This window comes from Gasterosteus aculeatus, chromosome X (genome assembly GCF_964276395.1).
Source record: "Gasterosteus aculeatus chromosome X, fGasAcu3.hap1.1, whole genome shotgun sequence".
Lineage (NCBI taxonomy): Eukaryota > Metazoa > Chordata > Actinopteri > Perciformes > Gasterosteidae > Gasterosteus > Gasterosteus aculeatus.
Window position 1 is genome coordinate 17,352,079 of NC_135698.1, and position 26,044 is coordinate 17,378,122.

The window sequence follows — 26,044 nt, forward strand, 5'->3', positions numbered from 1 at the left end:
ACACGCGAAGGGGAGGCGACGTCAACTGCTCCGCACACTCTCTCCCTATGTGTGTGTGTGAGAGTGTGTGTATGTGTGTGTCTGCCTGGCGGACTGACGTGTGACCCTTTCAGTAAAAAAGGATTTAAAAAAATCTCCGCTGTGGCGGAAGTTCACCAGAGGACCGGGAGCTGCGACTGACTGGAGGCGTCGGGACGTTCCGAGAGCACCGCTGTCCTCTTTTTACTTCCTGGTCCTCCTTCTTGTCAGGTTAGCTTCGCTGCTAGCCACCAGCCATGAGACGGATGCAGCAGTGAGCCGGACATAATAGAAACGTCCTATTTCTTTCTTTATTTCTTTTTACGGGGGTGGGGGAGATGTTTCGTCACGTGCACGCCGTAGACGCGGAGGCACGAGAGCCGCTTCTCACAGGTGCGCACGCGGAGCCACTCGAGCAGGACTCTGATGACGGTAAACTGGTTGTTGATGTCCACGCGGGACAATAGAACATTTGAACTAATTTGTAGTGCGTGACACACAATTTAACTATAACACTTATTTACTCAACGATGGCTGCTACTTCAGTGTGATTTTAAGGAAGTGGTTGCACTATATTTTACTGCACTACATTGTTTTGACAGCTAGATCCTCTTCATGGATCACATTTAATTCTAACAAAACATATGAAAGCTTAAATGCAATGCGTGGACATTGTGATGTTTTTTTTTGCCACTATGGTGTCGTGTTTTACATAGCAAACAATCAATTGGAGTGCAAATAACCCTAAGAATAATTGATAACACCATTGTTTGTATTATCAAGTTAACTGCAGCCTTTCTTAATCCATCACTTGACGTTGTCTAATGTCAGAAAATACTGAATGACACTTTCAGTCAGCAAAGTATTGTATACCAACAAAATCCATGCTTTTTACATGGTTTAAATAATAGCTATCAGTTGCCAATACATTGTCTGTCAATCAAATAATCAATGAATCTACCAGCGCTGCTATTCCCAAATACTTCTGGCTCAGCTTTTCTGTTTGGTCATTTTTGGTAATTTGGTGAGAAGCAAAATGTTCTAAAAATTTTTTTTTTTTTAAAGTATCTTATCCAACCGTGTAGTTCTAGATTACCTCATACTTCAAACAGGAAATCATCATTACATCATAATCATAGTAAGAACAACCTCTTGACGTGTAGCTTCATATGCACCACCACCACCAAAAACAACAACAACAAAACAACATCTTAAATATCCCTTTTATTGGGGACATCTGTTTCCTTTGACCGGTTTGTGTTGTTTTTGCTGCTTTTTAGGAGAAACAATTTTTGACAAGAGCGCGTCATGCACCCAACGTGATGATGGTGGGAGCGCAGAGCGACTGTTAACATTTGAGGAGGCGGTGGAGGAAACAGGTTTGATGCTTTGGTTTTTACCTTTGGCCAATTTTTTTTTTTGTTGCAAGTGAAACAAATTATTCAATATGTGATTGCTGAGGAAAGACTGTGACTCGGTTTTCAGGATTTATTCAAGTGTTTTGGTCTCTGCCTGCAGTTGTCTGTTGCCAAAGCAACATTATTCCAAACATCATTTGGTGGCGTCATTGTGAAAAAGCGCAGCTCTGTTTCTGAAGTGGTCTTTCAATGGATAACCTCCCTCCTTGTTTACTCGCTGTCTCTCAGGGTTCGGCTTGTTCCACTGGCTGCTGCTGCTGGTGTGTGGTTGGGCCAACGCCAGCGACGCCGTGGAGATTCTCTGCGTGTCTTTTCTCCTGCCGACGGCGCGCTGCGATCTGCTGCTGAGCTCGTCAGACATGGGCCTGCTCACTGCCAGCATATTCCTGGGTGAGTCCAGATCACTTCATCCATTGGTGTTAATCAGCACTCGCGTGGATCGCCGATTATCGCTCATGTTCTGAAACAAAAATGCCAATTGCCTTTTTTGGTTTCTTGAACGAGGAAAAAAATCGGCAGTGTATCAAAGACTTCACCCCACTGTATGTTTTTAGAATTTTATGGACCAACCAATTGATCAAGAAAATAACAGATCGGCTGATAATGAAAATTATTGTTTGCACGGACGGCAGAGAAGATGTTATCCTACATAATAAAAAAAAATTCAATTCTAGTTGTAAAATCAACTCTAAAGGAAATGAGGACTCCAGTTTTAGAGGTGAACACTGATGTCTGTGTGTTATGGTCTTGATTCCTGTCTGCCAGGAATGATGGTGGGGGGCTACACGTGGGGATACCTGGCGGACCGGAGGGGGCGCCGCAGGGTCCTGGTTGTCTCCCTGACCGTCAACGGGGTGTTTGGAGGGCTGGCTGCCGTGGCTCCGTGGTTCTGGCTCTTCCTTCTGCTGCGGTTCATCAGCGGCATCGGGTGGGCACACCGGTTGAAAACTATTTCACTTATTTCGTTATCTAGCTGACGAACAATAGAATGTTTTAGAGACACATTTCTTTTACAGAACCTGCATGGTCCTCCGTGAAGGATCATTTTTGTTTGGCCCGCGTTTAAAAGTGCACAATAATAACTTTCCATTTTCACCTCTGCAGGGTCGGCGGGTCGATTCCTGTTATCTTCTCGTACTTCTCAGAGTTTATGCCCCGGCTGAGGAGAGGGGCAATGATCAGCGCTCTGGCCACCTTCTGGATGGCAGGAAACATCCTGGCTGCAGGTGAGAAAGCAAATCAATAAAACAATCATTTCACCAAAGTTGCACTTTGGTCGCACACAAGTGAAACTACAATTAATTTTTACATGGTTACAATTAACCACATGAAACTACAAACGTTTACACATTTTAATTCAGCATTTGTCTCGAAGCCAATAATGAATCACTTTGTGAATTACTTTGCTGGACCAATACCAAGGTGATTTGGTTCTCACCTTAACAACCTCAGTGGTATCGATGCGTCCTTCAAACACACCGGTTTAGACTTCTGAACTTCTGGGGGAAAGCAGGAACTTCCAATAAGACACCGTAGTTCCATTAGCGAGTGGTTTCTGTCTGCAGGTCTGGCCTGGCTGGTGATTCCAAGAACCTGGGCACATTTCTCACTGGGAACACTGGACTTCCAGAGCTGGAGGCTGTTTGTGGTGCTCTGCTCTGTTCCCAGCCTCAGCTCGGCCATCCTCTTCCGAGTGCTGATGCCCGAGAGCCCCAAGTTCCTCATGGAGGTATTTAAAGGTCCCTAGTTCTTGTGTTTTCTCTGCTCTCGTGTTTTTTTTATTTGTCTTTACTTAAGTTCTTGCCGTGTCTTTGCCAGGCGGGACGAGAGAAAGAGGCGATCCGCGTCTTCCAGGCGATGTTTAAGATGAACATGTGGGGGAAAGGAAAGAATTTACCGGTATGGACTGAGCGATGTTCTTATTCTCATCAGTCATCTTTATTTGGTCGCATGGACACGTGCAGCTTGTGTAGACAAGTATAAAGTCCATAGAAGTAGCAAAAGATAGAGGTGTAAATGACTGTAGGTGTATCGATTCTTGTCTTGAAGGAATTTGGTTTATGCACCAACTCCAAGCAAAGGGGGGAACCGGAGGAGACCAGAACTCACGGCTCACGCAGAGAGAGGCTGGCATGTGTTTTGAAAAAGGTAATCTCGCTAAACTCGACACGCACAGGCAGGATTTTAAAGGTTGTCTGACTCACAGGAGTCAATTATCAAAATTATTTTCTGTTCGTCATTTAATCGATTCATTGTCTAAGTTTACTGTGTGTTTGTTGGATTTTACACATTTATTTAATCAAATATTTAAGTTCTTAAAACTGTACTTTGACATTCATGGCCTTAATATTATGTTATGGAGGGGAACTACCATTAGAGCCTGAAAGTGCCAGTTATTATTTGGTTTTACATTTTTACATAATACGTGGGCATTTTGACCTGTTGGGAGAGAATTGTTATTACTCCTTTTATAATAAGGAGTATATTTCCCTAGTTATGCGTTGTTATGTACTTTCATTTAGAATAATTTCTTTGGTTTGACTTTCAGGTCTTTGGGCCTATTAAACAGATGTTTAATGGTTCGCTCAAATCCAGGAGCATCGCTCTGCTCATCGTCTTCTACTGCATCTCCTTCGGGTGAGAAGTCCCATTCAGACCAAAGAGCATCTGCAGCAACACTTCTGTTCTCCTCTGCGTTTTCAGAATTGTACACAAATTCAATGCTTCAGTTCGACACTGGTGGTTAATCTCACACGGGCGGCTCGCAGTGACAACGAGATAAGCGCTGTGCAAAGTTTATCTCCAACGAGCAGAAATGGTGACACCTAACTGTAAAAGTTCATCTTTAACAACCTACGTGACCTTCTGTCCCGCCACCGCCGTGCATTTAAGAATAGTTTTACATTAATAAATGTCTGGAGCGTTTGTTGAAAGGGAAAAACGTGTTTGTGTGTGTGTGTAGTTACTACGGACTGTGGATGTGGTTCCCGGAGCTGTTTGAGAGAATGGAGAACGGCGGCTCGCCCTGCGCCAACATGTCGGTCCCGCCGCTCCTCCAAAACCACAGCTGCTACCCGGTGAAGACTGCAGGTGTGTCACAACCCGACATGACGCACTAATTCCGAGTTGAGACACAGTGAGGTCTGAGGAGGATGTTAAGGCATTAGTGCAATTCCATTACAGCTCATGGGGGTACTTAGAGCGGGAGAGGCATCCACACCATTTAGAGAGGCGTTCAAAACAAAAGTGACATCAGGAAAAAAAGAAGAAATGAAGACCGATCAATTAAATCGCTCAGGTTTTTTTTTTTTTCTTGCAAACAAATGACTTGGTTATTTCATCTGATTTATAAAAGTATAACGTCTTGTGCTCCATCCCACTGCCTGCTGGGATAAACTCCAGCCCACAGAAACAGAATAAACTGGAGTAAAAGACCAATGTATGTAGATCTTTTTTCAACCTTCCTGTATCTCTTCCTCCCCTCACAGTGTATGCGGAGGGCTTCATCATTGCTGCATCAAACTTACCTGGAAACATCTTCTCCATTCTTATGATAGACCGACTGGGAGGAAAGGCTCTACTGTGTGAGGCTTTCACTATTTCTGACAGTTAATAACCTTCTAGTTAATAATCTATTTATGCTCTTCTACCCCAATATCATGCTGCTGATAAATGCCCATCAACATAGGCAGCTATCTTTGAATCCCTGAATGTTCCCCAATCTCTCCCTGATTTCTTTGGTGTGCCTCCAGCCGGCAGCCTGCTGGCGTCCAGTCTGAGCATCTTCCTCATCTACGTGGTCCAGACCAAAGTCCAGAGTTTGATCCTGTCCTGCGTCTTCAGCGGCGTGTCCGTCATCACCTGGAACGCCCTGGACGTGCTGGGAACAGAGCTCTACCCGACACAGCTACGGTAGCCTAGAATGTTATTTATATTTATATATGTATATACAGGACATGTATGTGGGATACTGGAGACTTTTTGGGGGGAGAGTTGTGAGGTCACACACTTGATGAGTTCTTTACTCACTCTGTTTCCCCCCCCCCCCCCCCCCCCCCCCTGCCAGGTCCTCCGCTCTCGGCTTCTTCACCGGCGTCGGCCGAGTGGCGGCCATCATGGGTAACGTCGCCTTCGGCCGGCTGATGGACACAAACTGTGCCGTGCCGGTCCTGCTGGTGTCGGCTCTGCTGCTGACCGGAGGTCTGGTGGCGCTGGTGCTTCCACAAACCCGGCAGACGGAGCTCACCTGATCTCTGCTCAGCCCGCACGACACCCAAAAGACCTTCTCTTAACATCCCGATGTGGATGTTCAAACCACGAGCCTTCTGTCACCTCTCTGTGCCTTATTGTTTGTTATTTTAATTCCAAAAATGCCAACGGTGAGAAACATTGTCAAAAGAAAGTAGGGAGAGTCTCCAACATTTCTAGGAATTATTATTCACTAGTATTATTATACTTTTAAGAGATGAGAATAGAGGATTATTTCAGAAGGTCTCGAGGCCTCTGACTTCTACGAGTCGTGTGACAGATAATCAAAGACTCATTTCGTAGTGATTTTAATTTACATTTTTTAATTTATTATCCATGTTGAAACGTTAATATATCACCCAATGGCAAAATGGGACCACGGTGTGGAAAACCAAAGATGACAATCAGGGAACAAATCACATCAGAGTGGGAAGAAGATCTGTCTTTGGAACTTGATCTTATTTTTTGCTCCTGTTTCACACATATAGTTTGTGTTTTAATATGCATTAATATACAGTCGCTAAACGGGCTGCAATGTGATGCTCATCACCATCCATAAAAGTACTTTCCAACAGTCAGGCTCCCATCGTTTCTTACAGCGGTTGAAAAGTCAGTACAGTAGTCCTTGTACTTTGTACACATTTTATGGAGAATGATTTGAGTAAATCACATGAGACACTGGAATGAATCTGTATTTTTTTTAATTTGTATAATAGATAAACTTGTAATAGCTGTAATAGACCACATTTCACAACCACACACAGTTGAAATGAAACAATTTAGGTATTTGAAAGCTGATGCAGGTAAAAATAAAAATGCAAGACATGGAAGTAATAATTTCCTGTGAAAGCCTTCTCTTATATCTTTACATTAGAAGCATCATTCTTACTCTTTACACTCTGCATCCTAGCTGATGCAAAAAGCAGGTCTCAGTGGTCTGATGCTAAACAAGCCAAAATAAGAGTCCCCAAGGACGGAAGTTAGACTGTCCTTTGGTAAAACCCACATTCCAACAGTAAAAGGATGAATAAATACATACAGATATTTTTCTTAAAAGATGAGAAACATGCAGCTGCTGCACATAAGGGCCCATGACAAAATAAAAGCCACATGACCTCTGACCTGAAAACATGAATAAAAGTCGCCTGACAAATGCCATCAAGGTAACACCGATATGATCAATAGGTCGTTATTTATTCTCATTAATTAAAACGCTCAGCTTGCAGCATTCGACCGATAGTGTTTATCATTATAATCTTCACGAGCATTTCAAGTCAAGTGTTTGAGTCTTTTAGAAAAGAGAAAATTAAATGTTCAGTGTCATCACACTCACACTTTATCTCTCTCTCACACACACACACACACACACACACACAGTTTACCTACAGTAGTACTGTATTACATGTTGCAATACATAAACAATATTTATACATCTTCAGTTCTTCTAAATACTTCACTTATTGTAATGAACAAGTGCACTATGACAGCGAGGCAGATGTTTATAATCACAGAAATGGAGGTGGAGATCCGTCTTTATTCCCAGGAGCAGTTTTTTGTGTGCTGTGGCAGAATGGAACGTCTCAGTTATTGGTAGTCGTTGTCTCGGAGGAGCCTTCTACATTCAAGCAATGACTTCAAATAACTGGACGCGAATAGATTAAGCCGATCTTGCGTTTTATTGTGGTTGAACGTGTCCGTGGAGAATTTGTTCCTAAAGAATATGAACCATTATTTATAATATCTACATTTTGAATGAGTCTGATTGCTAATAACATGTGTGACAGATTTGGGCATCCACATGTGAGAGAATTTTTATTCTCCTGTTTTATCTTCTTTTAATTTCTTAATAATCTTAATGCCCCGACCTATACGACCACATAGATTATTAGTTCCTACCCTCTAACAATCTACAAGTCCTCGTCCCTTAATTTATCTATCACAATTTTAGACAAGTGTGCAATGTTGGAAAAATCCGCACGTGTCTTAAGAGGTTTAACTCGCCTTCCTTCATCCGGTCTCATTTCATGACGAGCTCGCTGCTACAAATGCTGAGAAGACCACAAGATGTGGTGGAAAGCTCAGAAAACATCACGTAAGCCGACTCGTGAGTTTTACTCAACTGTTCCGCTCAATAATTTATTTTTTTAAAGTTGACCCAGAAATTGAGTAAAATGAATCCAATTGGCTCCTCGTGGCAGTAAAATAAATTACAAAATAAATATTTTTGGATAACGACACGGGGGGCTTCAGAAGGAAGAGAAGGATTTTGTCTCATGTCTGATTGTCATTAATATCACGTACGTCCAGGAGCCATTTCTCAAAGTAACAAAACCACAAAGTGGAGTCCTGGAAATCTCCACGGCGACGCTGGTAACAGGATAACGGAGGAGATGCTACACGCGTGATGGGCGATATTTGACAGGGGCGCTAAGGGGAGGGAGGCAGAGGGCAAAAGGTCACAGGTCACTGCGTCAGAGCCAGGAGGACGTCCTTCACCAGCATGGTGCCGATCACCATTTTCTCACAGTTGACCGTCAGCTGGGCGGCTCCTCCCTCTTTGGTTGCCACGGTAGCCAACACCAGGCTGCCGCTGGTCACCGTCCGGCCCGCAAACCTGTGGACAAGACGATCAGGAGGAGGGACAGGAGGACTGAGGTCAAAGCAGTAAAGATCGGAAGTAAAAGACAAAGCCACAGAATGAAGAAAAAGGGGACAAAGGTGAGTGTCAATTCACTGTAGTCAAATTATGAACCAGACTCAATTGATCCCTAATGGTAACTAAGTAATAGAGTAGTAATATTTAATAGTAGTAATTAGAATTAGCTCCATTTACCAACTGAAACACTAAATATTAATGCATCAATAATGAATCATTTTGCATGATAACAACTATTACGTTACTTGAAATATAGTTTGATGCTGATTCATTTGTACTTTTAATGAATTCAAATGTAAATGGCAGATTACTTCCTCCACCTCTGGCCTTCACCACTAGTAAAAAAACAAACATTTTATGTGTGTGAACCAACCCTTTAAAGCTGAAATGTGATCCAACCACTGACAGTTCACACAGGTGCATATAGTCACATGTTTCACTTGAACAGGATCTCAGACTCCGGCTGTGATGCATTTCCCTCTCACACGGTTGATCTTCTCACCTGCACTCCTTATCTGAGCCGCACGGCACTCTGCTGAGGTTGGCGGCGGTGGTCACCCTCTGGACGATGGTGTGTTCGTTCCGGCACTTGGCGTCCAGGGTGAGCTTCTCCGTGATCTCGTTCATTCCCATCAGCTGACCTGCGGAGGAAGGAGGCGAGCGATGGTCAAACTGGAACCAACGTTGGAGCCGCTGCTGGTTTTTTTAACGTCTCCCAGGGGCACAAAGTGCAAAGCGGTTATCAGTAACACAGCGCTACATAACGAGGTGCCGCTGACATCCGAATCAGCTTTAGATGATCTGTTATTTGACGATATTGGCCAGCTACAGACACATACAGTATACGGATACTGTATATAAGACAGTGATTTGATGTGACTTAATACATCCGTGGGTATAAAATGCTACTGGAACATAAACAGTGCTTCCCAAGTGGTTCAATGTAGGACATTTTCAAACAAAACACAAACATTAACATTATTTGAATTGATTTTGGAGATGTGCAGGTCTAAAGACGTTGAGACAATTTGGTTGTCGGTATAAAGAAAGTCCTCACTAATTCTGCAACAATAACTCTTTATCAACAACATAATTAACTGATTAATTAACACCTTTTCTATCCTCAATTCAAAAAAGCAAAAAGACCTAAAAAGCTTATAAGAAGAAAAAGAACAGGAGACGTGCAACAAGCAGACGAAGCTTCCTTTAAGGGTTCCTGAGTAAAATACAGCTGATTAAAGAAACAATTAATTCAGCAGACACATCGCTGGTGAAGTTGCACGTTGAAATCTAGAAACTGAAACCAAGACGTCTAAAAACAATGAACTTCTTCAACACCATTCAAGGCTTTTTTAGACGTCAAGACGTGCTTCGAACCTGCAAATCCCCCAAAACAATCCACGCGTACGAGGTTTCAATTTGTGACATTGCGACACTTCAGAGTCATCAGGTCATCCGCAGCTCCAAAGCTCAGGAAAGAGAAGCATGAATGGGCCGGATGTCATTGCTGTTTCTTTGTGTGTGTTTTTCCGTTCACACGCAGAGCGGCTCGGGATCAGCGGGTGAGCGTTTCGGCTCATTGCTGGTGGAGCAGCGTGCGAGCGGCCTTCGGTAGGATGCAGGTTAGTACAGGTGAGCCTGTGTGCAGCCGCAGACCCGGAGGTGCATGAAGTGTCGATTACCAAGGCGAGGGGAGGGGAGGGGGAAGGTGGGGTAGTCAGTCGGAGGCATTGGAGGAAGGAGGAGGAGGAGGAGGAGGAAGGGGGGGGGGGGGGGGGGGGGTGGTCTGCGTGAGGTTGGCTTAAAGGCAGGTGGGCACACAGATGGCTGTGAAAAAAAAACAAATCTATCTACTCACCTAGTAATTGCTTCTCTACGGGGGGGGGGGTACGAAGAGGGAGGAACCGTGGATACGACACATGTTTAAAGAGTCACCGCGGGCTCGTTAGAGGTCATAACTCACTCTGCGTTATCAGGGAGGGGAAATGGACGCCGAACAACAGAAACATGCAGATAACTGTCGTCTGTAGCTGCTCAGCAAACACTTAACCCTTGCTGTATTTCAAAAACCTGGCACGCACGTCTCTTAATACAAAGAAGTATTCAGCGCTGGATGGGTCCGGTCTACTGATGAACATCCAGTGATCCCGTGTTGCTGGGAGAACGACGAGAAGTTGCTTTTGTGACCCATGATAACATTTTGCTGACTACTGATATCAGCTCATTGTCCATAGCAACCATCTGAAATAACAGACGGGAGGACGACGTCGCTGACCAATCAGAATCAAGTATAGCCTCCGGAGACGTTCTGCTTTTTAAGAGTGACGCGAATGACACTATATATCTGACATAACAACATCAATGAATAACACGTTAATTGATCCTCCATCCTCTTGGATAACTCAATTAAAAGTTTTTACTCACTATTTTACTCCTCATGAAGGAACTTATTCGCACCTGTATGATTTCCCCCACAATTGAGGATATTAAAGTATTTTATCAATGTTACTAGAGTTTGTTTTCAGTTCATAGAATAAGTAAATAAGACGGTCTTTACAAAAGTAACATCAGATTTATTTTCTCTTTCTAAAGCGTCTATTTTCTGTCATAGGAATTGAATGTATTATACACTGTTCATTCTGTACACATGGCATCCATTGTAGTCGGTCCATCCTGGGAGTGGGATCCCTCCTCTGACGTTCTCCCTAAGGTTTCTTCCCTTTTTTCCCTCTTGGAATTTTTTGGGGAGTTTTTCCTGTGCCGATGGTGAGTTTCAGGACCGAGGATGTCGTATGTGTACAGACTGTAAAGCCCTCTGAGGCAAATTTGTAATTTGCGATTTTGGGCTATACAAAATAAAATGAATCGAATTGAATTGAATTTTGAATCTGACTAAAATGGTGTAGGTGGACGGCATGTGACTGATATCAACTCACCTTGCTCCTTTTTGAACTCATTTTCTGTCAGGAAGACGGGCCTCATCAGCTCCCCGACCGGCGGCTGAATGGAAACGAAGAATTTCCTGGTGTGAGTGCTGAAAATGGAGAGAGACCGTTGAAGAAATTGTTATCATATCTCTAAAAGACAGAGCAGAGGGTTGTCTGAACTTATTCGATCTGTCATGTTTGGTTTTCCCTGCAGCGCCGCGGGAGGAGCGCGGGGAGGAGCGCGGGAAGCTGCGAGGCGACGCGTTCAAACACACAATCAAATCTCACCAGAGCTGGAAGTTTGCCGCTTGCGTCGAGTCGCAGAAATCGATGCCCATCACGGCCGTGGCCGTCTCGCCCGCCGGCAGCAGCTCTGTCGGCGCACAGCGGCAAAAAAAACAGGCGACAGCGAAACATCAACGCACAGCGTGGACACTAGGAGACACTGGGAGACACTGGGACGCAGTTTAATATGGTTTACTTTGTTCTTTCTTTGTGACCATCTGGCTTTTTGTCAAACACCATTTGCAGACACATGTGCACAAGAGAGATGATAAATATCTGTGTTTCTGACAATCCACAGCAACACACTTCAACCTCCACACGTTTAAGCATGACATCATCTGCATGTGGCTCATTCCACCCGACATTCTTCTCATTGTGAAGCACGAGCAGCGCTGAAGCTCCTCCTCAAACTCACCGATCTCTGGAAACTCTTTGACCCTCATGCCGGACTGCAGCTTCACGTCCTCCATGTGCAGGTTCTTGGCCTCCGAGGTGGCGTTGTTGGTGAACTGCATCTGCACGGCCACCATGTTGCCGTCGGGGCTGAAGGGCTGCCGGCTGAAGCAGTACTCCACCGACAGGCCCTCCCCTCGGATGCGGTGCAGCAGCTCGTAGCTCTTCAGTGCACTGCAGGGAGAGATGTTCTGCAGGCAGAGGACGAGGGAGCTGCATTATTATTATTATTATTATACCATCTCCGAAGGAAACACCCTCTTCACGGAGGCATCGCTTGGTAGGGTGCCGAGTCAGGAATTATAATATCTTGTAATTGACTTTGCTGCTGGTTGTAAAATTGGGAAGACGAGTCTTTGAACGTTCAATGACTTTTATTTAAAAGCCCCGACAGACACAACGTTTTTTACCTCATGGGCCCTAAAGTACAAAACTTAAATGATTCATTTAAATGTGTAGCTCATCCAATTCTCCACAGCAGAGTTATTACAACTAGAATGAGCTGAAAATGAGTGTGGGAGTCAAGGGAAACAATTTGGTCAAAGTTGGTGTGAGATTTGATCAAATTAAATACCGAGACAACAAAATACAATATAGCATCTAATCGGAAGGGCAAGAAGCAGTATATTGCATAGAGAGCGCAGAATATATAGAATTAATAGATCGGTAGATACAAATACGCTAACATATGACCTAAGAACAGAACAAAACCACATTAACCAAACCGAATTATTAAAAAGATTAAGAAAGGTAAAGGAGTGAAAACAGCGATGCAAAAAGGATAAAAATGACGTCCCGCTCTGCCAGAGGTTCCCCCAGTTAGTGTGTCAGGAGAAGGAGAAGAAGAGGGACATGCGAGGTACGTACAGCCGGAGAGAGGACGGCGTCAGACAAAGACAGTCCCTCCAGGTCGGTCACCAGGCTGTTGGACAGGAAGCTGTTGACCGGCGTGACTTGAGGAGACGCAGCGGGTTCGACTGTGGAGAGAAGAGACGACAACCTGAGACAACGAGGACGTCCCCGATCTCCGCCGCGTTCGCCCTTTCTTTGTGTTGTCTCGCGTTTGTGTTTGCTTCCCTGTCGTGGTGTCTCTGCGAGAGAGGAACTCACAGTCGTCCAGGTCGAGCAGAGACATTTCTTTCTTCTCTTTCCTGGTGTCCTTCTTGACGGGCTTGGGAGGAGGTTTGGATTCAGCTGCCTGGAAGGAGATGAAAGAAAACTCACTTTAACAACGGTTGCTTTGTGAAGAGCTAAACACAGGAATGCTTGGAGCACGAGTCGATACATTTGTGTTTTCTGTTGTTGCAGACGGGGTCCTGAATTCAGGGTGTCTTCCGTTCCTGTACCTTTTTCTTCTTTTTGACGTCAGCCTCTGAATCCGAGTCGTCGGACTCCGATTGGCTGCTTTCGGAGTCGCTCTCCTCGTCGGACTCAGACTCAGAGTCGCTCTTCTGCTGGTCGCTCTTCCTCTGGTGTTTCCTCTCCTCTTCCTCACTGCTTTGCTCGCTGGAAAGCAAAGTTCAGAGGTCCTAATTCTGGAGGCGGCAGTTGTTTCATCATGAGGGACGAGGCGGGTTCTAACGAAACTACTATGTGTGACGTGGGCCGTACGAGACGAGAATAAAGTCGCTTTCATTTGCCACAAAGTAAAAATTCAGTAAGAATGAGAGACGTCAAGGAGTCCAAATACTTAAAACACAGTATCTTACATTTAATATCATCACAATGTCCTACCTTTCGCTTTCTTTCACTGGCTTCTTTAAATCTTTCTTTATCTTCTTCTTGTCCTTTTCGTCCTCTTCCTCCTCTTCCTCAGACTCGGAGCCTTCCTCGCTCCCTTCGCTCTCTGACCCCGACCCGCTCTCCTCCAGTCCGCTGCCCATCTCCGACCCGCTGGCCGAGTCCGACTCTGAAAGGGAGAGACGATGGTGATCGGAGCGTCGTCGCGGTAACAGAACCACTCTGCTGTGCAGATGCGCCTACACACACGTACTCATCCATGTTCCACTTTTTCATCATTGAGGGAATGTGAATATGTGACACGCCATAGAAATATGCGACTGATAACAAACATCACTGAGCCTTTTTTTTTTTAGGAGGTAACAACACACTGGTGACCACTTTGACATGAAGACTCATTAGAGCCAAAGGACGAGACGGCACAGCCCGTTCAAGCTACCACTGTCCGCGGACTCCGTCGGCCCGGACTCGCCCTCCGAGTCCGAGTAGAACGGCTTCTCCACCCTCTTCTCCTTCCTCTTCTCTCGGCTGCTGCATTTGGTCCACTCGGGCACCTGGGGGGAGGGAAACCGCACAGTGAGCCGACCGCCCTCACCCCCCTCCCCGGACGGGAGCGAGAGACGCGGGCGGGTTGCGGCGGCGTGGCCACGAAGGCCTCCCTCGGCCCGGTGCAGCCGAGCGAGGCCTTCGTGGCCAGTGGCAGAAATGGTTCTCTTTCTAATACGGGGAGCGGTTCCATTAAGAGAAGTGATGTCTTTAGAGGAGCGTCCTCCCACACGAAGGGAATAAATTGATCCGCCATCAGCTAATGAGGGTGGACGTCCCCGCGCCAGAGGACAGCGCGTCCTGCTGAAAGAATCACGTCTTTAATGGTAGAGGCCGAGGGAGAGGGGGCTGTGGTTCAGGTAGCTTTGGCTGAGCTAAGCACAGAACAGCAACTACGTTGGGTTGGGGGGGGGGTCTAAAAGCTTTCTGGGTTTTGCCGCTATACGGGTTGAGGCTCAGGGAGAGGGGGGGGGGGGGGGGGGGGCTCTTTGCCCTTAACGGACTCACACTCGTTAATGTTGTGACTCTTTCGAGCAGCGCAAAAACCTGGTGGATGCAGAACAGAAAAACATTGGGGTGCAGGTGAGATACGGAAGGAGAGAGTTTGGTTTTGTTTTTAGAAAAAAAAGAGAGAGAGAAAAACAAGCACAGGAAGGTTTTCTGGGTTAAGAATAGAAGACGTGTGAGAACAGTTTCTGAAATCAGAGACAGAATCTGGCATTTAGGTGCAGTAGCTTCTACAAGTATCAAGGGATTATTTTTCGTTCTGGCAAAAATGATTGCACTCCAATGTAACTTAATTATACCGTTTACACCCAAATGAAGAGCGAGACGGTGAACATTAACATTCACTACTCACTTATACGTCAACAATGCATTTGGTCCTCATCAGTGCCGAAGCATGATGATTCCTGGCATGGATTAAGATGGACTAAATGACGAGGTGGAATCACATCACTCGTTGCAAAACAACAACGACAACATTTGCAACACATTCACAAACTGTGTCACAAATTTCACGTGAGACCAGTTAGGTGCAGGAAAAGAAACAGTGAAGTGCAGTCGGCCTTTATGTGACCAGTTGGCAAAATAAATTCCCCTCAAGGTGCACTGACCCTTGTTCAGGGGTCTTTTGGATGCGTCGCATTCTTGCATATTATTGAATACGAGTGTTAATAAGAGAGTAGGTGGACCTTGAGTGGAGATTTTGTCACCTGCAAATGTCAAGTTTAACCGATAATAATGAAAAAAAGCCTCAAAATGAAATGAAATACTTATATGATAACAAAGAAAATGAAAACAAAGTTGGTTGGTACATCTAAGGATTCTTGATAACGGATGTGAACGATGTCGTCAAAAGGCAAATAAATGTATCTCGAGTTTAGAGACGCAGTCAAGCTCACCTTTCCAATCGTTTGGACTTGTTTCAGTTGACACATTACCATTTAAACTTAATTTGAATCTCTTACCGCATTAAACAACAAGCAGCACCGAGGAGTGAAATCGGTTTCTACATTATGACAACCAGAGAGAGACTATGAGAGGAAAGAGAGAGCAGTCTTCACAACAAACATCACCACACTCCCAAAGGGGGGTCGGGGGGGGGGGGGGGGGGGGGCACCTCTCTCCATTGTCCTAGCAGGCTGATCCGCCCCTCGCCGGTGGTCATGACCTCCTCTGTCTGTGCAGGTGCATAACGTGCAGAGGGAGAGCAGCGATGTGGTGACACACACCAGCGTCATTTTCTACCTAGCTTTCTTTTTCTGCGTGTAGGTAATCCAATTTGAATGGATTTTACCCCACTGAATATTATCTAACGTGAATCAGAACAGATTCTCAAGAGTTTCATCTCTCAAAAGAAACACTGTCCGCCTGCAGGCCAGAAAACATTCAGCAGTAATTAAACTTATATCATCATTTAGCTGAGAACGTGCTAAACTGCCTGAATGGCCTCTTGTTCACCACCATTGAATTTAAAATGTGACTCGATGCACCTGTGGCCTCATCCTGAAATCTGCATCACAAGTAAATGACAAGTTAACAGCGGGTAAGGAACATGAAGCCGAGAGTGAAAACAAACTACGCCACAATAACGATAATTAACAAATCTGAGACGACAAAATCAAGCCTTGAGGTTCCTCCCTTGGTTTAAAATCAAGTGATTTTACGAGTATTGATTTCAACAACGAAGTGAGTCGCTCAAGCTTTGATTTCCTGCCTTCGTTTAGATCACATTGCTGCTTATGGGCCGATGGCACATGGAGCGGATGGGATGGAGAAGAAGAGGAGGGACGTTGTTGCGCTGGGATGCTGCTCTATAAATACATCAAATGAAAGCTTGTTTGTTCAGCTATGCTCATGAAGAGCACAATGTAAGGGGGGGGGGGGATTAATTAACTGCTTTGATGTTTGGTATCAACTATGCTGCAGCTGTATAGAAATATTGGGGTTATTTTAGCTGCCGTCCCTCCTTGGGGCGACCTTTAACCGACTCACAGTAAACAATTGTGCTCTAGCTCCCCAATCGGTTCCCTTCTGTATCGCATGTGCTATTGGCTCAAACACCGGCGGGGAATCACCCGGACGGGTCGAGTGAGCTGCTGCCGAACAGAAGCGGGCGCGCCAGAGAGGGCGAGGTGTTCACGGTGAATCAGAGGTTATTAAATCTCATCTACAATCCTCTTTTCTCCTTTGTTGGTTTTTCCTCCGCGGAGTCGGGGAGTGTTTGAGCAGCATCCTTTTGGGAATAGATGGAGGCCCAAAAGGATGTCTGTTACTGATGAGCTGTTAATGCTTATGAGCAGTGAGTGGGTGGAAGATGGAAGAGGAATCAATGTTAAATTGGAGTTAACGCTGCGTTGGAGGTGATGCTGTGGTGACTCTGTTCAGCCCCTCTGAGGCGCTGCTCTGGTGCGGGAGCAAACCCTCGCTCCCTTCCACCTTTCTCTGTCTCTGCAAGTTACTGTTCCCACTGCACGCACAGAATCCTTCACCTCCACGTTGCGCACGGAGGGATCTGGGGCGGCTTCAGGCCAGTCAGGCAACTCCTGGTAGCCGCCCGCCTTGGCATTCAGCAAGTGGGACAAAGAACCCAACTGGAAGTGGTCTCGATCTACAAAAAATAAATAAAACAAAGCCAATCCAGAATGTTCAGCTGCACGGAAGAAAGACACTTTGTAGCTACTGCAGTTATTATTATCATTATTGTTATTTTAATCATATGTCATAGACTCTATATTTTATTAGCTTTAGCTGAACAGGAATAACTAAATTACTTAAAGATTTGTGGATGGTAATTTGCAAGTGATGTCGGACATGATGTTATTCTGAAAGTGTAAATTACATCGAATCTAATGAGGTCTGTAACTAACTCCCTGTTTCATCCACCTGTTCCACTCAAACTGCTGCACTAGACCAAAGCTGTCGGTGAAATCATTTTAATCTAGTTTAATCAAGTAATCTCTATTTCACTGTGCGGGTTTATCTTAAGAACTTTAGTGTGACAGTGTCATCTGGTTAAATGGCTCCTGTCTCACTCTTTTGACAAAGAGTGCGTTATAAATAAAATGTATTATTAATATTATTATTACCTTTAAATGGAGACTCGAGGACCGGCGCGGGTTTGAGGGCGAGGAACAGCTTCTTAGCGTACTTGCTCAGAGCGCCGCTCTTCTCGGTGGGTACGATGAGCTGACGAATGAAGCGCGCCCGATCGCGGATGTCGTAGTTCTGGTCGTACTTGGCCAAGTTGAGAACATACTGCGTCAACAGTTTGGTCTGCGAGACGAGGGAACATGAAGGACACGCGAGATGAGGGGACAACAGAGACGAGACTCGGAGCCTGAGCGATGTGTTTCATGCATGGATGCGGCCTGCGGAGGAGGCGCTCTGCTTGTGGAGGTCCAGGGACTGATGTTCTACACTGAAGCTCAGTGGCACTTCTGAAATGGTTGACAAGTTTTATAATCTTAATTTAAACATCACTATTGAGGAAGAAACACGGGTTGTTCACACCTGCTTGGAGTTGGTGAGATAAAGCTTGGCGGCCAAATTGATGATTTGCAGCTTGACGATGTCCTCTTCGTTGGTGAACGACTTGGCCATTTTCCTCAGGACGTCGGGAGCAATCTTGGGAACGTGCTCACAGTACTCGCCAATCAGCCACAGGATACTGGCCCGCGCCATCGGCACCTGTAGAACAATTCAAACGATATTAGACGGTGAACCTCCTTTGGCCCGTCTTGTTTCAGCACAGCAACCCATGATGGAACCAGTCTCCTTCTGACAGACGTTTTTCACCTGGATGTTGTCCGTCAGCTTGGCCATGTGCTTTATGATGTCGCTGTGCTTCTCCGGTTGCATCTGCAGCAGCTTCTTAATAACTACCACCGACTCCGCCACCACCAACTCTGCGCGACAGGAGAAAGAGTCCTGAAGGTGAAGCTTCTAGTCTCTGAAGGCTCGAAGCTGGAGGAGCCTCTGAGGAGCACTCACCGTCTCGGTTGGACAGCAGCTGCACCAGGCCGTTCAGACACGTGTCCCTCACCTCCCCGATGTTGGTGGCACAGCGGCCGATGGCTTGAATCGTGGCGGCCACAAAATCTTTATCCATGCTTTTGATGTAAGTCTGCAGGAAATAGATAACCACTTAGCGCAGTAAGCGATAGAGGAAGTACAAATCTGCACAATATGTATTATGCTACTTTGACAGGGGACAAAAAAGTGCTCTTCAAGGAGGATGTTGCACTGCACCTGAAACTCTCTGAGAATGGTGGAAATGTTCGTTTCGTTGGCCAGATTGGTGAGAACCTCCAGCTGCAAAGGACCATGAAAGAAACACTGAAAACTCCATTTCAAGAAGGGGCACTTCTTCTTCTTCTACCATCTACCGTAACTACTGTCACCTTCTTGATGATTCAATAAAATGAAACGCTTCAAATATACAGTACATGTTGCACTAGCAGCACAATAGAATAGAAACAGACCTTAAGGACTTTAATCTGTGTTGGGTCCGTGGAGCGGATGTAGAAACTCTTCAGGTACGGCTCAAACATTCCCTGTGGAACATACAGACGGACAGAGACAAACCACCTCAGTGAATCTGCAGCTCCACTTGCAGTGTTGGATTTCAAATGTCATTGTCAAACGTGGGAAATACAGCGGCAGGTTCAGCTCACCCTCCTCTTGATCGACATGGTCGCCACATTCTGGAGAACGACGTACTGGACTTCACTGGAGGGAGAAACACGGGAGATATTTAATTCCACTTCTTATAAACAACGTATGAATATTTTCATCAATTGAGGGGAAATTATTTAACATATCAGCTGGGTGATGGACGTGGGCCCAAAACCTTCAGTATTGTTGATAATGCATCACGTTTTAACACAAACTAAGATAACACTCTCTTGAACTAAAGGGGCAGTTTGATGGATCCTTAATCAGTGGAAAAGAGTTTAGCAGAGTTACAAAAAAGAGATTTTGCAACCAGCTGTCAGCTTTCTGAGCTTTTTGAGTAGCGTTGCTTTCTACATTTTATAATTCCATGTGCAGAACATCTTAAGAAAAGTACTTAATGAATTATTTTTTAAAGTGATATTTGTTCGTTTCCTGAGTGAATAAAAGCAATTCATCTCCTTTCAAGGTCCTTCGTAGATGGTCTGGTCCACATTGTTTAAAAAACCTAATTGGATTTATTGTTAAAGATCATTATTCTTATAAGGCAGTAGTAAATCGATTTTAATCAGACTCCACACGACGATACGTGGTAATGGAACATATCGTACGGTGCAGCGGATTCAGCGGAATAATCCCGCGTGCTGTGTGGCCGCTGTTGAATGATGAACCCATTACAGCGCTCTGAGAGCCAGAAGAGCACTTGATCAATAAGGCGCTGACAGCTATGAACCATCATCGCTCCTCATGGTTTATGCCCCAATGTTTACCTCAGACTCACCAAGCTCCCTGTTTAATTTCACTTCCTGCTTCGGGGCTGTACAGATTTATTTTACTACCCTCAATTGTCATTTTTTTCCTCTTCTCATTCTGTTTTCCACTTTGCTGAGTTTCACGGCCATTAAAGTTCCCTCTCATCATTTCAGCTGTGAATGCTTTGTTCCTTTTTCATGAACTCAACGCTTCTCATTGGAACGTAGTGGGACCGCTGCTGGCTTTATTACACCTTTCGGAATACCCTGCTGCCTAAAATGTACGATATAGCAATTAGAAGAGACCATTTATTTCAAATTCTAGACATTGCGGCCCACCTGTGGCTCCTCAGGAGACGGACCAGGGCCTTGGCAATCACCCCAACCTCCACTTTAGGGGCAAGATGGAAATAGAGCTGAGCCACAGCCATCACCACCTGGTGGGGGCGGGACAAAGGGAAGGCTAAATCATCACCAGCAGAAAACAGGTTGCACGTGATATATTTTCTGTTCATTCATTCAATGTTGCTGTAAAATGGAATAGATTTAATTTGGATTTATATAGATACTAGTGTAGCCTAAATAGGTTAGTTCATAACCAAATATAAGGAAGTCTGAAATATTTTAAATATAGCGGATTCTTATATATTTTCTTTTGATTTTTTATTAGATGGCTAAATAAATGTTGCTGCTGCTCTCGTCCACTAGTGCACATCACTTTGCTCCTGTGCTGTTCCTCCTGCCTCAGTAATAAAGCGACAGTAAATAAGTACCTCATACAAACTATCAGTTCATTATAAAACCAGACACTTTAAGTAGTACGTGTAGTGGTAGTTTCGTGATTCCAAATGCATCGCTATTTAAAAACATCAGAGTAACTATTTATTAATGACTTAATAAGTGCAAAACCATAAGCCGCATAAAGCACAAATAGAGCTCAATGATCGCCTGCTGTGCTACAAGATAAGGAAACACATGTTGTTGCCTGTAAACAGAGTTCATCTTGAACCGAATTTCAACGGCTCAACTACAACAAAGGCAGAATGAGGTGTGACGGGGGAACATCATTAGATCTTATACGAAACAAAACCGGCCTTCCAAGGTGACCACAGCAGCACAAATGCAGCGTGATGCTCTATTAATATCCGTTGAGAGATTGTCCCCATTTCAGAGTGAGAGGTCGGCTCTTATCAAGTGCTCAAGGGCACGTCGGCCGCTTGATGACGTCAACCGAGGCCGTGCAACTACCCGTAACGACAGTGTTTGAGAGAAAACTATTGTCTATCTCCACCATGGCAACTGGCTCAAGAGGAGAGTGAAGGTGCTGATGTTGTTGAGAGGTGCAGCGGGGCTCACAGCTGCGTTGCGGCTCTGCAGGAGCGGTTTGGTGTTCCTCAGCAGCAGCCGATGGTCCGGATCCATCACGTACGGCTTCCTCTTAGCCATGGGAGCCTCGGCCTTCTTTTCTTTCTCTTCTTCCTCCTCGTCCTCGTCTTCATCTGAGCCATAGAAGGTCTTGTCGCTTCCCTCCTCCAGCAGCGACTCCTGCAAAGACGGCGGGGATTAAGAACCGCGTTGCAGGCCGACGGACCGAGACAGAAACCTCTGTTACGTTGAAAGTGATTGTTAGTGTTAGAAAAATCTGCAAGTGGTCAACTATGGTTGGATGAATCAATTTGTACCTCTGCACAGTTACATTGGCAAAAGGGGAAAAATGAATCCAACAATATAAAACGCACGGAGCGCCACTGCTGAGACAACATGCAACTCGTGCAACTTCAAGCATTCAAACAGTTGCAAAAGAAGCAATGAAGCAAGAAGCAAGTGCAAATAGATGAGGGTCTCGACCGAAGCACCGCCGGACGTGATTCGAGGCTCTCTCATTAACTTGCCCGCCCGCACACCAGAAACGCCTGTATTCTCACTCACGTTCATGTTTGGGTTGAGGAACTGGGTCCTGGCGTAGCGGGTCAGCATGTTTATGATGACCACCTGCCCCCACTCCTCCACGTCGATGAGCAGGTTGCACAACTTCCTGTAGTTCTTGTGGATCAGGTCGATGCGCTCAGGACACACTTCCTCGAAAGCCATGACGACGCTGCCCGCCACCAACTGCAGCGCACGGCAGAAGGCGGTGTTAGAGTTTCTCTTAAACGCACGTCGAGTTCAACAATTAACCGGGAATTTGGTTGGAAATTACAACGAAGAGGGAGACGGTTTGAACATGTGATGAAACAGCCGAGTCAGTGAATGGCACCCGGTGATCGGATAATTGTTAAATTGATAAACTTGCGTTTGTTTAAAAATGAAAAAATCTGCAAAAACCCACCGTGGTTTTGTCAGCGAGCAATTTCTCTATGACTTCGATAAGCTGGTCCTTCTGCTCTGGATCCAAACTGGAAGGAGAGAAGAATCAAATCATTAGCAGGCATTGAACAAATGCTGGAGAAAGAGTTATTCTGCATGCTACTGATTATAAAAGGATATCAATTACAAAGCAGTAACAATGCTGGTAAGTAATAACACTAGACCTGAGCCAAGTGCGTTTAGATTCCTACATAATGCTTATTTTAATCATTGATATAAAGCCTCTGTTCAAACAGCGATACCAGTAACTAACAACTGAACTACCAAAGAGGGGAATCAAGGGTCTGAAAGGACTTTGGTACCTGTAGAGTTTAGGGATTGCGTGTGCAGCCGTCTTCCTGACGTACGGAGACATATCCGAGGCGGCCTCTTTGATGGCCAACATCATTATGGGGACGATGATGGTGACTCGGATGCTGGAGAGGACTCGCAGCGCGCTGGCTCTGATCAGCTGGTTGGGATCCTGCAGAAGACACGTGGTGCAGTGAGTCGCTCTCCGACACTTTCATTTGGGGATTTTAGCTCATAGAGGCAAAGAGGTTGGAGACCCCTGCAGAGCACACCTGGGTGTGTTGTTCTGCTGTTATTTGGTAAAAAATAAGGGGGAATATCTTAATATCGTAACCCCAATCGTGTTAAATGTGCAAATTTCAAATGTGAAACGTCTAAATGTGAGGAAAATGTGGCTTGTGAACGCTGATGTACCTTCAACCCTCGCTGAAAGGTGGAAATGGAGAGCAGAGCGAGGTCCTGCTGCTCCTCGGCATAACGCACCAAGTAAACGTAGACGAGCTTCTTCACCTATTCAGAGAAAGGGGGGGGGGGCATGTTTAATCCAAATTATGTAGATTACTTCAATTTTTTCCGTTGAGATAAATCTGAAGAGACAAAGTGAAGAGATAACAACCTTAAAAAAACAAGACAAGAGGAAAATTGCTATTTAGTCGAGGTTAGATAAAGCGAAACCCCCGGGAACTTTTAAAAATGCGATAAGATGATTCATTTTATTTCTGCCACAATGAACCACACAAAGTGAAGAAAAGGATCGTGTGAAATAACACACGAAACATCATTACGAACCTCGATGTTTTTGCAGGCGACGTTTTTCACCACAGCAGGGAAGAGATCTGATGCGTTTTTACCTCGGGCGATCATCTGCAGAGAGAGAGAGAGACAACCGGAGAGTCAAATAAATGACTAACAGCGAGCAGTGAAGATTTCACAAGGTGACATTTTTCAATCATCTGCAAGAGGAGGTGCAACTCCTTTATATTTCCTCTCAGCCTGTTTTCAAGCTTTTCCTTTTCATTCGTTGTCCTGCTGGGACGATGACTGTGGAGCTTGAGGTTATGAATATTTAACACGCTTCGTTTCTGTAACCACGGAGGTTATATCATCTGAAACCTTGTCTTACCGCCTCAGGACCTTACAGCCTACTTACAAGCCACTTTGTATCTGTCATGGCCGCTTCTTCACCGTCCACATTATGTAGTAGAGTCCGTGCAGAGAACAAGCTTCGGCTCAGTGCTGCCGTCTGAATACATTTTTGAAAATGGACTCACGTGCACTTTTCTTCTTTATGATGCTACTTCAATCCCCACCGGCTGATCAGTGAAAGGTAAACCTCATTCGCACTCACCGCCACGATCCGCTTCATCGCCTCCAGCTTCAGGGAGTCCTTGTTGCTGTCCAGCATCTCCTTCAAGTCATCGTGTCTGAGAGAGAGAGAGAGAGAAAAAGCCTGAAAATAAGCACACCGTTTTTCATTCAACGCTCATAATGTGTCAAAATGCACCGGCGTGTTCGAGAAGTTTTTTCTCTTTGAAGTCTGAAATCCAGCTCGTATAATATGGGAACCTTTGAAACTGCAGCACATAAAAGGGGAGTAATTGGAAGGAGACGTCATCTCTAAAACATGTCGACTTCTCATAGACATAGAAAAAATGTTTTGGAAGAAATGGAGAAAGAAACATTTTTTCATCAGAAGAGTTTTTTTTATATTAGAACTCGATAACCGACTTTTAACGGAACAAAGATTGTGGTGCGTAAATCAGCCGGGGCTGATAAGAGTTTGGTAAAGTATTTACATGAATAGTTAAAAAGACAGATCTCCACCCAGCTGCAACATAAACAACAAAATACTCTTATTGCCGTTTTGTGTTGTTACATAACATAATGTAATAGGCAAGCAATATTTAAGGCAAAACAAATTATACATTTATATCATTATATCATCATAATATATTTTTTAACTGTTTCAACAGTTTTTCTATTATATTCATAAAGAAAAACGGCGACGTCATTTAACGGGCGCAGAGCTGCAAATGATCACGGACCAGTTTCCAAGGCAACAGAAAATACAATATAAGGATGGCAGGTGACGTCCTCTCCTCTGTGGTTTACTCCATATTCCAATATTCCATCCGTCTGGTGGTGTGACACTAGCGAACGGAGCTGCACAACAAAGTGGATTTATCGTGACCGGAGAAGAAAGATTTCTGCTTTCCTCTCCATGAACACGCATCCAAGTGTTTGTGATTTAATTGCACGTATGACAGAAATCATTCTGTCACACGCTCCCAAACCAACCGTTTGTATAGAAGGCGGGGGGGGGTGGGGGGGGGGTTGAGGGGGGTGTTTGGAGGGAGCGGCGAGGCGAAGATGGTTTCTTGGTTACGAGTACGTGGCTGCTTACCAAAACAGATTAAAGATGAAACTTTGTAAATGCAAAGATAACTCTGCACAGACGTGAGGATGAGTCACACTAATGCTGATTTCCCACCGGTTCATCTCTCCCTGTGAAATCCTGCTGATGGGTTCATAACTCCGAAAAACATTTACATTTCTATCATCTAGTCTGTTTGATACAGACTGACAGCTCCTTCATGCACTTCACACTTTGAAGCCGCTAAAGGGACAAAATATTAAATTAAAAGTCAAAACCCAAGACACCAAAAATATATTTCAACGCAGGATTTGTTAATTCCTTAATTGAAATCCTGTCTACTTTGGCTTGGACAGACTTAAGTGCGCAGCATAAAACATTTGGATGATCATTTATGTTAGAACTAACGTACTAATAATCTAACGTACGTTAATTAAAACTCAATTATAAATTTCACAACTTGATGAACTGCAAACTTTCCACGTTTTTAACCTGACAAAGCGCCATGACGGATTAGAGAGAAATTTGCGCCTCCTTTTGTTCTACGGCTGGTGTCACGTTGCCATCGTGAGCAGGTTCCCTGATTGATGACATGACGGGGATTCATGTGGCCTGTTTGAAGACAAACAGGCTTTCTGAGGATCTAATTAAAACTGGACCCCAAACCATTGATTACATTTGCCGGTTGACGGCTCACACACGCAATGTTAGTAAAAGTGGTAGTAAGTAGCACCTTTGGATGTTGAATCCTTGGAACTCTCCTTTCTGTTTATTGTGAAGTCATTTATTAGAGT

General features: G+C 44.8%; 2 protein-coding genes across 18 annotated transcripts in view; one reads left to right on the forward strand and one right to left on the reverse strand.

The window, feature by feature from the left end:
• sv2 (synaptic vesicle glycoprotein 2) lies at window positions 1-6,521 on the forward strand. 3 transcript variants are annotated; one of them, XM_078083181.1, is made up of 13 exons: window positions 1-249; window positions 1,299-1,397; window positions 1,665-1,826; window positions 2,202-2,364; window positions 2,541-2,662; window positions 3,002-3,165; window positions 3,255-3,335; window positions 3,486-3,584; window positions 3,985-4,073; window positions 4,399-4,526; window positions 4,925-5,020; window positions 5,189-5,348; window positions 5,503-6,521. In XM_078083181.1, exons 3-13 carry the CDS (start codon window positions 1,796-1,798, stop codon window positions 5,684-5,686), a joined length of 1,317 nt encoding a protein of 438 aa, XP_077939307.1. In that variant the 5' UTR covers window positions 1-249; window positions 1,299-1,397; window positions 1,665-1,795; the 3' UTR covers window positions 5,687-6,521. The 3 variants fall into 3 exon arrangements, with proteins under 3 accessions (XP_077939307.1, XP_040019490.2, XP_040019491.2); XM_040163556.2 differs by having other exon boundaries at window positions 141-450; XM_040163557.2 differs by having other exon boundaries at window positions 248-411.
• The window catches only part of ap3b2 (adaptor related protein complex 3 subunit beta 2), a 26,582-nt gene continuing 6,906 nt past the window's right edge, over window positions 6,369-26,044 (reverse strand). For 2 of the 15 annotated variants that reach the window (XM_078083174.1, XM_078083167.1), the window contains exons 2-28: window positions 24,225-24,300; window positions 23,666-23,740; window positions 23,291-23,386; window positions 22,888-23,048; window positions 22,548-22,614; window positions 22,148-22,330; window positions 21,575-21,763; window positions 20,558-20,655; window positions 19,469-19,523; window positions 19,277-19,348; window positions 19,044-19,106; window positions 18,786-18,918; window positions 18,591-18,700; window positions 18,306-18,482; window positions 17,882-18,068; window positions 17,285-17,403; window positions 14,799-14,837; window positions 14,185-14,299; window positions 13,740-13,914; window positions 13,352-13,511; window positions 13,116-13,203; window positions 12,873-12,982; window positions 11,968-12,196; window positions 11,556-11,640; window positions 11,277-11,374; window positions 8,843-8,981; window positions 6,369-8,334 (exon numbers count right to left, since the gene is read on the reverse strand). In XM_078083174.1, coding sequence (XP_077939300.1) covers window positions 8,148-8,334; window positions 8,843-8,981; window positions 11,277-11,374; window positions 11,556-11,640; window positions 11,968-12,196; window positions 12,873-12,982; window positions 13,116-13,203; window positions 13,352-13,511; window positions 13,740-13,914; window positions 14,185-14,299; window positions 14,799-14,837; window positions 17,285-17,403; window positions 17,882-18,068; window positions 18,306-18,482; window positions 18,591-18,700; window positions 18,786-18,918; window positions 19,044-19,106; window positions 19,277-19,348; window positions 19,469-19,523; window positions 20,558-20,655; window positions 21,575-21,763; window positions 22,148-22,330; window positions 22,548-22,614; window positions 22,888-23,048; window positions 23,291-23,386; window positions 23,666-23,740; window positions 24,225-24,300 — 3,286 coding nt within the window. In that variant the 3' untranslated portion in view covers window positions 6,369-8,147. Of the gene's footprint in view, window positions 8,335-8,842; window positions 8,982-11,276; window positions 11,375-11,555; window positions 11,641-11,967; window positions 12,197-12,872; window positions 12,983-13,115; window positions 13,204-13,351; window positions 13,512-13,739; window positions 13,915-14,184; window positions 14,300-14,798; window positions 14,838-17,272; window positions 17,404-17,881; window positions 18,069-18,305; window positions 18,483-18,590; window positions 18,701-18,785; window positions 18,919-19,043; window positions 19,107-19,276; window positions 19,349-19,468; window positions 19,524-20,557; window positions 20,656-21,574; window positions 21,764-22,147; window positions 22,331-22,547; window positions 22,615-22,887; window positions 23,049-23,290; window positions 23,387-23,665; window positions 23,741-24,224; window positions 24,301-26,044 lie in introns of all 15 variants that reach the window. The other 13 variants (XM_078083175.1, XM_078083168.1, XM_078083173.1 and 10 more) reach the window with 8 other exon arrangements.

Bases quoted from the DNA above. Each gene is read 5' to 3' on its own strand.
- sv2 (XM_040163556.2), top strand. From the start codon at position 357: ATGTTTCGTCACGTGCACGCCGTAGACGCGGAGGCACGAGAGCCGCTT. The intron at 1,827-2,201 runs GTGAGTCCAGAT...CCTGTCTGCCAG, and splicing joins CACTGCCAGCATATTCCTGG to GAATGATGGTGGGGGGCTAC. The intron at 4,527-4,924 runs GTGTGTCACAAC...CTCCCCTCACAG, and splicing joins CTACCCGGTGAAGACTGCAG to TGTATGCGGAGGGCTTCATC.